The following is a 12,152-nucleotide window of genomic DNA, read 5'->3' on the forward strand; positions in this document are numbered from 1 at the left end:
GGCTGCGGCACCACCTGTTGCTGCCGTCCCGTCCCGCCCCGCCGCAACTTCGCGGCGCCTGTGGGGCTCAAAATGGCCGGGCGGGCCTGTGCCGCAGGGCGCGCTCGGGACACTTTGCCTGAGGTGGAGGAGGAAGGCGCGAGCTCCTCGTGTGTGACAAACGGAGGGGAACGGCAGAGAAAATGCGAAGAGCCGGTGGGTTTTGTGGAAAAGTTGCCGCGCTCTGCCCGCCCGTGCCGTGAAAACCCGCGGAGGCGGGCGTGCTGCTTGCGCAGGGCAGCCTGACCTCTCCCAGCCCACCCCCGGCCGCTGGGGAGCGGGGGTCTGGGAGCAGAGGCCTGGGGCTGCCTCGAGTGGGGTGGCCTGGGCGAGGGCCGACGGGTGGAGGGCGGCCTGGGGACCCGGCCTGCGGTGGGGTTGAACGCCGCAAGTGCAGGAAAAGATTCTTTTCCCTTGTTTGTTTTTCCCTGCTGGCTTTCATGGTGGAGGTGCAGCTTAACTTTGGTTTTACTGGGTGTGGCTGCCGAGGAGGAGGGGGAATAGCCTTTCAAGATCCACATCCCAGCCTCACGTTTAATGATTTATCGTGTATTACGGACACTTAACGATGGAAGAACCCTTACGTAATTGTGTCTTGAGCGTGTAACTAGAAATAACACTGTTGCCCAGAGTCATTCATGATATTTAGTGTTTTCGTCACGTCTCTTGATTTTCTTGCAGTCTGGGTAGACTTCTCAGGTAATCAATGTCACTTTGGGGTCACTTGATGAGCTAACTCATCTTGTTGTTTGTGGTTAGGTTTCTGCCAGGAAGAATCATGGGCTTCTGTGGCTGGAGTGAAGAAGAAAATACAAACCTCCGCTTTCGCAGCATGCGGATGTTAATTCAGATTAATGTTATCATTAGGCTATATCCTAAATAGCATCCCCTGTCTATTCTCTGTTCTTGGCAGCCTGGCTATCGTGATGGAAAAGTTTTTTGAGTTCATTTTTTGATGGGATCAAAATGGGTCCACAGCTGCCTTGTGAGAAGTGGAATGGCCTAGGTCATGGTTCAGAGAGCAGAGACTGATAGTTTCAGTAAAGAGAAGCTGGTGCACACACATGTCTGCTGGCCTGTTTATCTTCCACGCTGTCAGGCTGCGAGTCAGCGCTGGTCCTGAAACCTTTTGTACAGTGTATATGTATTGGAATAAAGGGTCTTAAATAGGTATATTGAGCTAAAAATAGCTTTACTGAAAAGCAGTAGATTAGTCTGGATCGTACACCATTTCTACGTTTGCTTTATAATACTTAAGCTAACACAGTTATTGTCACATGGCATTCAATTTTGGAGTTCATTCCTTGTTATGGTAGTGCATACTATGTTATCAAGAACGATCTCATCGGTAACTTTCGAACTGTGCTTGTGCAATATTAGGATGGGAACTGGCTTTTGCTCTGCAACTTCATGGACAGAGGGAGTGTATGATTATGAGAGCTTAAATATGAAAAATATTTCTGCTGTCAGGGTAGATCAGGGAAAGCATTTGAGGTCGAAGAATGACAGTTTTGGGTCATGGCAGATGTGCAGCCCATCCAGGATATTTTGCCTATAGTGAACGATGCAGGGAAAGAGTATAAGAGACAAAGGGGAAGAATATAAGAAACAAGGCAATTGTAGAATGGTTATTCACATTGATATACCTTCGTAGTTTCCAGCCCTGTGCACCTAGAAGGGATAGGTGGTATTTGTATTTAATAGCCATTAATGGATTTCCCCCCCCCCATCAGTTGCCATAATTGCTGTTGAATGTATTTTTAGCTTTTTTTGCCTTCACGATGACAGCTGCGTCATTATATATGGTACAGTGCATCATTAAACTGAAGATATCGGGGAGTTGCCATAAAGCATTGAATAGCCCACTGTAAGAGTGAACAGGAAAGTGGAAACTTATAATACATTTATTCTCCTTATGCAAAATCCCATTCTGTAGTAGATAGTTCTCTTAGGATGATGAAGCTACTCATGGCAAAGTTGTATTGCCCTACTTTTATATTTCTCCTATGTCATCTTGAAATGGGCTAGCTAAAACTTCATGTTCTGTTCAAAATGTGGATGCACAGAATTTGGACAGTAGCATAAAAAGACAAAAACATAGCACTGTGCACCAGTATACATAGGGAGCTAAATAGCTGGAGAGCAGCTCTGCAGACAGGGACCTTGGGGTCCTCGGTGGACTATAAGCAGACCATGAGTCAGCAATGCACCCTCTCTGCGAGGAAGGTCAACAGTATCCTAGACTACATTAGGAAAAGTGTTGCCAGTTTGTTGGGGAGGTCCACCTTCCCCTCTGCCCAGCACTGGTGAAGCCACCCCTGGAGCGCTGTATCCAGTTCTGGGCTCCCCTGTACAAGGAAGACATGAACATACTGGAGTGAGGCCGGCAAAGGGCCATGAAGATGATTAAGGGATTGGAGCATCCCTCACGTGAGGAGAGGCTGAGAGAGCTGGGTCTGTTCGGTTGGAGAAGATAAGTGTCGGAGTGATCTTAGTGCTGTGTACAAATACCTGATGGGAGGGAGTAAAGCATATGGAGCCAGATTCTTCTGAGTGGTAATAAGTGAAAAGACAAGAGGCAACAGGTGCAAATTAAAACACATGAAATTCCATCAGAACACAAGAAAAAGGTTTTTTACTGTAAAGATGGTCACACACTGGAACAGGTTGCTCAGAGAGGTCGTGGTCTCTCCATCCCTGGAGATATTAAAAACCCAGCTGGACACAGTCATGGGCAACTTGCTCTAGCTAACCCTGTTTGAGCAGGGTATTTGGACAAGAGGTCCCTTCCAACCTCAGCCATTCTCTGATTCTATGGTAGTGATGATTTTTCGTGTTAATCATTCTCTAATAATTTCTGGCAAGAGTTGCGGGAAGGGAGTATATCTTTTATTAGGTGAGCTATTAGAGTTGGAATAAACAACAAGTTTTGGGTAGGCAGATTGTTTTGCATAAAAATGGGTTGCACTGCTTGAGTCTTTAAGCCTGAAACAGTGTAACTCCTGTTCAGGAAGAAATGCAACCTTTTGTAAATCTGTGTCATCTCCTGAAATTATAGGATGCTGTAGGTGAATATATAAAATGATCAGAGAAGACAGAAAAGATCAAGCTTAGTGTTCTGTCAGGAAGAGGTTTAAAGCTTTCAATGCTACGGGGAAAGCCTCAGATTTCCATAATGTACCATTCCTGTTTTTTTTTGTGGTACAGTGTAATACAGGTACTGTAAGACCTGCAGGGAGTGTCTTCCCTATAACTTGTGCTTTGTGTTCAGCTGACTGGACCATTTCTTGTCTGGATATATGCAGTGCTGACACAGATTGTTGTGTATGGACTCTGTACTGTTGACTGTCTTTAGGTGAAAGAATAGGTTATTTGAATTGCTTTAAAACTGAAGACATCTGTCATGAAATTACCTTTGTCTTCTACTGAGAGCCAGTATATAAACAGAACATATAATCGTACAATATCCTGAAGGATAGTCCCTGAAGGGGACTCACAAGGGTCGTTGAGTCCAACTCCTGACTCCACACAGGACAACCTAAAAGTTAAACCAGATATCTAAGCATTATCCAAACACTTCTTGAACACTGAAAGGCTTGGGACCATGACCTCTTCCCTGAGAAGCTTTTTCCAATGCTTGACCACCCTCTCACTGAAGAACTTTTTCCTAATAACTACCCAGTCTGAATTTCCCTTGACACAGCTTTAAGCCATTCCCTCATGTCCTATCACTGCATCCCAGGGAGAAGAGATCAGCACCTCCCCCTCTACCTGCCCTCATGAAGAGGCTGGAGAGAGCAATGAGGTTGCCCCTTAGCCTTCTCTTCTCCAAGCTGAACAAAGCTAATATTCTCAGCTGTTTCTCCTAAGTCATGTCCTGTAGTCCTTTCACCATCTTTGTTGCCCTCCTTTGGACACATTCTAATATTTTTATATCCTTCTTTTATTGTGGAGTCCAAAACTGCACACAGTACTCAAGGTGACATTATTTTTGGTTGAATTTATGGGTATCTCAATAAGAAGCGGTCAATTAAAAAATAAGTGCTTGTCCAGTCAGAAAGACTCATACTAATCAGTGTTGTTTATTTAGTTCCAGTTTTGTATTGATCTGAAGCTTCAGAAGGAAAATCAGTATTCTTCCTATCTAGTAGATAGAGCTGAATTCGTTTAAGAATAAAGAAGTACTATCTCTTGACACCTAAGGGGCTACCCTATGGACTCTTGTACCCATTATATTTTTTTCTGGCTGGACTTCTTCAATATTTTTTTTTCTTTCTTATATTTATTCTTTAATTAACAACTTCATACAGTCTCTGCCTAATTAAAGTATGTTGTTTAATGGCTTTTCAAAATCTAATTGAATTTAGCTTGCTGAGACCATGCTAAGAAATGTCACTTAGGCATGATGTCTTTAGGTGGCATCTTCAAATATCATTATTGATGTCTTCATAAAAAAAAGTACCCAAGTTATTAAGTTTGGCTGTACTGTTCCCCAAAATAAGCTCTGTTTTTGAAGCAGAGCTTGTACTTATTAAAATGAGACATGTACTTACTAATTTGCTTCATATTTTTAAAAGTGTCCTTATGAAATTATTTTTCTGAAGGATAGTTCACACTGACTACCTGACTTTCCCAGGGCATTCTGGCTCTGTCCACAGTCAATGCTGAAGGGTGAATGGCCAAACAGACATGAAAACATATAAGTTTCATATGTTTGGTTTTAATTCACATTCAAGCTCTTAGGGATATTAAAATCTGCAATGTAGAGGTTGTTTCTAAAGGTACTGTGATTTTCTTTGTTTATTTTATAGAAATACAGGCTAGAATCTAGCTTTGGAGGTTCCCTTTTTCTTGGGATTTTTGTGTATGTACTTACAAACACATCAGAGGAAATTTAAGCCAGTGTTACCTACTGATTACTACACTTGTATATGTATTTTGCTGTTTCTTGTCTTGGCTGACAGAAATCAGTTTTAGTAGAACTTACCACTTCTTTGGAAATTTTTTGTAATGTAAAAGCTGACAGTAAGAATAGGAATCCTGTTCCTGAGTGATATAAAAAGTCCTAATGAATTATTCATATTTTGGAGGTGCTTTTAAATATCTGAATCCTGGTTTCCCATCTGTTTCTTCAAACTTAATAGATCATTTGGAGAGTGCTTTCAAAAATATCGCTTCCACAGCTCCATTTCCAGTCCTGGTTATGCTTCTTGGAGGCCATGCTCAAAAGTCAACTTGAAAACCAGCATTTTAAAGCCATGTCCAGCACGTTTTTATGTCAGTATAAGATAGTATGTTTTAATGATCTACAAAATATACTTAGCAAGCTTATTTACTGCATTCATTTGAAAGCCCTCTGCAGCAATTTGTTTATAATTCATGCATACATTTTACATACCACATCTCATAACCGAAGAAACAATGGTCTTTAATAATAGAATATACTTTTTAGAGGCAAGCTGTGTGGTTTTTTTGAAAAACATGTTTTTATTAAACATTAAGAAGCTATTTGGTTTACCTTCTTACATCTATCCATCAGACTTTTAAATTTTAGGGTATACAAAAGAAATCTTAAACCAACTAATATGTATGTAATTATAGGATTGCATCCCATCTTCAAATCATCATATGTGAAATTCTAAGTAATCTATACTTAATGAATGCTGTTTACATTATAATGTAAAAGGACTACAATTTATGTTTGTAGTCCTCTTTATTAGTGATAGAAAAGAAACTGGCAAAACACTGGAAAAACTGGAAGTGTAGTTGTAGAAAGTAAAAAGGACAACTTTATATTTTGAGTTCTTTACAGGATACGTGTGCTAAAATGAGAAAGATAGAATGTTTCCAGGGAAGCTGCTTGCAGTCCAGATTCTTTCAGATATATAAGCCTAATATTTTGGTCCTACTAGGTTCTGCAGTCCTAATGATAGAATAGGATATTTCATTTAGAATGGACTTACAACGACCATCTAGTCCCACTGCCTGACCACTTCAGGGCTGACCAAAAGCTAAAGCATGTCATTAAGGACATTGTCCAAATGCCTCTTCAACACTGACAGGCTTGGGGCATCGACCACCTCTCTAGGAGCCCTGTTCCAGGGTTTGGGTACCCTCTTGGTAAAGAAATGTTTCCTCATGTCAAGTCTGAACCTTCCCTGAGGGACGCAGCTGTGAGCCATTCCCACATGTCCTGGCACTGGGTACCAGGGAGAAGAACTCAGCACCTCCCTCTCCCCTTCTCCTCCCCTTGAGTTAAGATTGATTCTTAACTCAATCCCCAGCTGTTTTGAAAGACCTCTCTCTGGTGTTCTGATTCTGTTGTCTCAAAATCATGTTAGTATTACAGGTTTGAAAAAACCCACAACCAAACCCCGACCAACAAACTACAAACACTTTATATTTACCATTTGTATCTAGTGTAATAATAATATGTATTCTATAGCATAGCATATAATATAATATGCTATGCTATATTAACAATGTATACTTTATTATAATATTAACATATACTATAATACTAATACCTCTTAATACATTATAATATATAACAATATATAATTATATATATTGTCTTTGCAAAGATTTCAGCTGAGTCTCTCTTTAAAAACAAGTATGAATTAGGTTATGTGTTTAAGAACATCCTTAAATGTAATTTTAAATTCCTAACTTTTAGTAAGCTTAAAGCTTCACTTCCACAAAGTTGTATGTTATATTTTTTATTTGGCCACCAAACACCTCATAGTAGTTATGACCATTCCTAGAGGTTTAAAAATACTCTTTCATTTGAAATTCACTGAAAAAAACCCAAACTTAATGCTTGGAAGTGTTCTGGTTCATTCTTCCCTTCAAAATGTTAATTTCTACAGTCTTTACTGAAAAGTTAAAATAATAGGTAGTTGAGAGATCAGGTAGCATCAGCCTTTTGGAGAGACTCTTAGGTTCATAGCCCAAGTGCTTGATTCTTTCTTCGAATTGTTCCGAACCAGGAATAAACTTCACCTGCCCTACTGTCAGAGGTAACCTACCTAATCTGTAAAATGGGCACTACCCCCATGAGATTTTAGAAGCCTCTTCTCTTTTTTTACACTACTGTGTAAGACTTAACCAATCTGCCACAGCCCATTAAACTGTCCCTGATATTCACCTGATAATTCCTGTTGCAGGTGGGCTCTGCTGGCATGATGTGATATGAAATTGACCAACATAGGATTTCTAACATGCACCTCTTTCTTTCACCTAGAGACACAGAAATGATAGGAGACCTCCGAAATAGAAGCATAGTTCATGTTGATGGCCTCATAACACAAAAATAATTTTGTTAAGCTGCCCTGGGTAGTCCCTCTTCCATTTAATATGTCTATATGTAGAACAGTGTAATCAGAGTTCATGCAAGCATTTAGTATTGCTACTTTTTGGCTGATGGATTTTAATTTATATTCAAAGTTCTGTGTAATATTAAAATCTCAGATGTAGACATTGTATTTAAAGGACCCCTTTTTCTTCAGGTTTGTGTGTGTGTGTAAACATGCTAGGAAAAACTGCAGCACATGTTAAGCGCTGATTATCACACTTGCATGTCTTGTATACATACAGTGCTGCTTCAAATGTTTTCTTCACCTTACGTGTTTATATTCTTATCTTAACTCTGGGTCATCACAGTCTTTCTCTGAAGATGACAAGGGAAGGTAACTGCCACAAAGCACTGTATGATTCAACTGTGGTTTCTGGAAACTCGTTTGCAGTTGTTTTGTCAAGTGTGGGATTGATTGAACTTCTGGGCCTTTGCATGTATGGTAATTTTGCTGAAAAGAAATGTTTACTGTTTAATAGTCTTATGTGTATGTTTTTATTTTTTCACTTTTTAGGTGCATTGAATTTCCATCCCGATGCTGCTGATTCCATTCCAGGAGAAAGACAACCTACAGATATAAACTGGGTAAATAAAGATAGGAAAGACTCTAACAGTAATCAGAATAGAAGTAATTTACCATTTCCTAGTCTGTCTTCTGAAAGAGGTACAGATTATGAAAGCTCTTCCGCAAAGCATCATGGCTTTTCTAACCCAGAAAGTCAGTATGGGAATTCTGAAGACTTCCACCAATATTTTGGTACCGGTAAAAGTTTGAAGAATCGCAACTTGCAAAGCCAGAGATGGCACAGATCAAGAAACGATAGCACATGTACTAGAAGTAAGATAAGGCAAAGTACTGTGGATGCTGCTGCTGGTCCAGGAATTTCCGATGCTGCAGTAATACCTGGGAGAAGAGCACCTCCTAGGGGATACAATGACTTTCTCTCCTCAGAGAGTGACAGGGAGGTGCCTAATGCAGATAGCAGAGGAGCAAAGCCAAAGAAAACACATCTGATGCATGCATCTGGAAGGGGTTTCAGGGAGAAGGGAAAGCAAGTACATGACCGGGAAAAGAGAGTGAGCTCTAAACAGAAAGTAGAGCTGTTTGAAAATGTTCCATCTTTGGATATGACTCAGTCTGACTCTTCAGAATCATCTGTTGGAAAGGCATTCTGTGACGCACCTGTTGGTAGCGGGGATGAGCAGAAAGGCTACAATTATGTAAACAAAAGATATCCCCGGAAGCCTGTGTGGAATAAACCCCCAGCAGAAAAGGAGTGTCAGAAAAGACATGATTCTCACCGTAGTAAAAATACAAAAGTAGGTAAGAAGTCTTCTCTTGCATATACGCCAAAAGATAAAAATGAGAGGAAGAAAGAGCTCTCTGTTCACAAAAATGATGAGAACTTGACCAATGAAATCAGGCATCAGTTGTCCGATTCTGTCAGATGTAATGGAAGGAAGTTCCTTCTGAAGGGGGATCAGGCACCTGCACTTCATTTCAGCTGGACCCAGTACTGGAAAAAGCAAAGTGATGTACCAAAAAACAAAGAAACTCACACAGGTAAGCTTCCTAGACTGTCCTGTACTCCTGTATTAAAGATACAGTCTTGAGTAATTTCAACTGCCTTCACATTTGACTAGCTGAAGGACCTTATTATTTCACATTAGGTCAGTATCAGTTTCAGAGGGTAGAATTATATGTAAATGTGTGGTTTCTGAGTGGGGAGGTGTTCTGTAAGTTTACTAGGGAATAACAGATTTTGTTTATAAAGTTGTTTTTGTTTTACTACCAAACTGCAAATGATGGCCTTGTTAGGCACCATATTAAAACATGTATGTTGCAGGAGTGGGGAGTAAAATTTTGAGCATTCTGAACAATGGGACTTGGAGGGACAATCTTAAAACTGATTTTTGCAGAGTAAGTTTTCTCATGTTTTATGTAGCAGTAGGAAAATGCCAGATAGAGGAACTCTGTTCTGCTCCTAACTGGATTTTTTTCTCTTTTTTTTGCAACAGTAGTATTAAAAGGTAATTAGAAATAGAGAAAGTCTCTGGATACTGTTTTGGGAAGTTGAGAATAGAAACAAGTGCCATTGACAGTGTAAAGCAGACCCACAGATTTTGACTGTTGGGAGTGAATTTTGTGCCAACTCATACCATTAGGGACTTAAAACATTAAATGGAAATCAGCTGAATCTCTTCAGTGCCATGGTGCTAGTTTCTGTTTCTAGACAACCTAGGTAGCTTTTTCTTACTGCTTTAGATAAGCTTAACTGTGCACTGAGAAAATAGTCTCATGGTATTCATAGCACCCAGCAGAAGTCCTGTTTTCTTTCAGAGGCAATAAGGAGAGATTTTTTTTTTTTGGTCCCCTTCCAGTTGAACAAACAATAAGAATTATATTTAGTTGTTTTTTACAAAGCATCTCAACCTGATCTCCTACTGCCAAGAATGATAGGGAGGGGTAGACTAGTTCTTATTACCTTAACTGTGGTATTGAATCTTTTGAAGATTTTTGCATCTCGGTGTCTCTTCTCTTTCAGAGCTGAGAAAGCAGTAGCATAATCAGGAAGCATAAGATAGCTCCAGTCAGAAGCTTTGTTCCCTTAGGAGAAGCTCAAGGGTCAAGATCTTCCTTGATCCTTTCTAACTTAAACACATGCACTTTGATGCTCCTGGGTTCTACTTGAATCATAAAATTAAAGATACCTCAGTCTTTTTCCCAGCATTATTATTAAATGAAAAACATCATACGCAGTAAGCAGGAAGAGAAGTAGTAATCTTTTACAGGCAACTTAAGGAAGTTCCCCCTCCAAAATGGCAGTCTTTCTTTGCATGCTTTAGTTGGGAGCTATTTTGGAAGCACCATTTGCCACTATTTTCAGGGGACTTGGTCTGTGCTTTTTAACTATTTATGGGACAGCTATCCTTTCTGAGTATGGTATAGCTTTAGTCTTCTGGAGAAAAGTAGTATGTTTTAAGTGGGGATGCTTTCTTTGCAGCAGGTAATATTCATGTGGTACCGAAAACAGAAATGACTGTTCATTCTAAAACTTGTGGTGCTTGATGCAGCAGGGTTGGAAAAGAAACTTGAAAGTGCTTATATCCTATTAAGGAGGGGAAGTGGTGTTAACACTTCCAGGTTTCCAGGCAACCATGGGTTTGCTTTCAGTCATGTGTGGTCCAAGCACATTTTGAATTGATAGTCATTTTTCTTTTGTTATTTTCATTTTTTTGTCCTTCATTATGAGTTTTAACTTCCCTTGTATTGGCACCATCTAAAAATGGTACATTTTAACACTTGACGCTTGTAGTTAAGATATTTTAAAATTCTGTGGGCATAAATCAAATAGCATTTCTAAGGTGTATTTGGTAGCCTTACCACGATGGGGGAGTTAATCTGGCAGAACTGAAGTTATGTGGTGCCTTTGTTATGGTTGCACATCTAACTATGTTTTCAGGCTGTTTTGTCTTTCATGTGGAGTTCTTGCTTTATTTTCAAAGTACTTTTTCATGTTCTTTCATATGGCTCAAAAGACCCTGTACTTTGACTATTGTTTCCCAGTAATTCCACTCCTAAAGCAGTCAGTTTGAGGGCTTTATTTCTGTAATCCAGGTACTTCACTGTTAATATTTGTTGTGTGGTCTTCCAGGAATACTTGAGGATGGGAATTAAATTTAGTTTTGGCTGAAACTTCTGTAGTTAAGCGCTTTAAGATTTTTGGTTTAAACTTTGTGCAAAGGTAAATTTTCTGTATAAAGTGATGAGTAAAGTCTCAAACTTCTGTGAAGTTTAAAACTATTAACTAATTTGTAAGATCAGAATGATTGCTACTCATCAACAGGAATTATTGTTGCCACTTTTATGGGAATCTCATACTCCGTTTCCTGCTCTGAAACTAGAGAAATGCATACCGAATATCAAACTGGAATCTTCTGGGATTAAACTAATACCTTGCTTATAGCCACACAGGAAAAATAAGTTCTGTTATAGTTTAAATGAAATCTTGGCATTTCACTTGAATTTTGTTTCTCAGCTAGCTGATGTTTCATGCACAAATAAAATATTTTATTTGCAGGGTCGTTGATTGAACAGCTGACCACAGAGAAGTATGAGTGCATGGTATGTTGTGAGGTAGTCCGAATAGCAGCCCCGGTGTGGAGCTGTCAGAATTGTTACCATGTATTCCACCTGAATTGCATTAAGAAGTGGGCACGATCACCAGCTTCACAAGCTGAAGGTTGGTATTCTCTCTTGCACACACTTTCTCTCTCAAATATATATAATAGCAAAGTTCATGCGTTTCTTATGTTGGAAAACTACTTATAAATATTGTCTAAGGTAACCAGTAAGCTGTGAACACAGCAAGTTTTAAATAAAAAAAAATTTTTTCAGTGTTCTTTGCATGCTTTGTATAATTCTCTTAATTGTTTTGATTCTTTCTAGTATTCTAGCTAAAAGTAATTTCCAGGTTTTGATAGATAAGTGTAAGATCACTCAATGAAATCAGTGCATCAAGATGCAAAGCTCCATGGCTGTGTTTTTACACACCAAGAAATGTCTCATCTTCTCTCATCTGTGCTTGGCTGAGCAGTCAAACATAAGAAGCACTCCAAGCATTAGTTGTCTGCTTTTACTCAACCACTTCTTAGTTCTGTTCTCAGATAAAGTACTCCTGAAATGTCACAGATGCCATGCAGTGAAATGAAATTCAGAGAAGACAGAAAGCTTGTGCCTTTGTCATTAGCTTAAACT

The 12,152-nt window shown here is 39.5% G+C and overlaps 1 protein-coding gene across 1 annotated transcript in view; it reads left to right on the forward strand.

The window, feature by feature from the left end:
- The window catches only part of NFX1 (nuclear transcription factor, X-box binding 1), a 70,108-nt gene that overhangs the window by 689 nt on the left and 57,267 nt on the right, over positions 1 to 12,152 (forward strand). The window contains exons 2-3 of the mRNA XM_010577124.1: positions 7,908 to 8,957; positions 11,476 to 11,637. Of these exons, the coding sequence (XP_010575426.1) occupies positions 7,908 to 8,957; positions 11,476 to 11,637 (1,212 nt within the window). The remainder of the gene's footprint in view (positions 1 to 7,907; positions 8,958 to 11,475; positions 11,638 to 12,152) is intronic.

This window comes from Haliaeetus leucocephalus, unplaced genomic scaffold (genome assembly GCF_000737465.1).
Source record: "Haliaeetus leucocephalus isolate CR32 unplaced genomic scaffold, Haliaeetus_leucocephalus-4.0 Scaffold41, whole genome shotgun sequence".
Lineage (NCBI taxonomy): Eukaryota > Metazoa > Chordata > Aves > Accipitriformes > Accipitridae > Haliaeetus > Haliaeetus leucocephalus.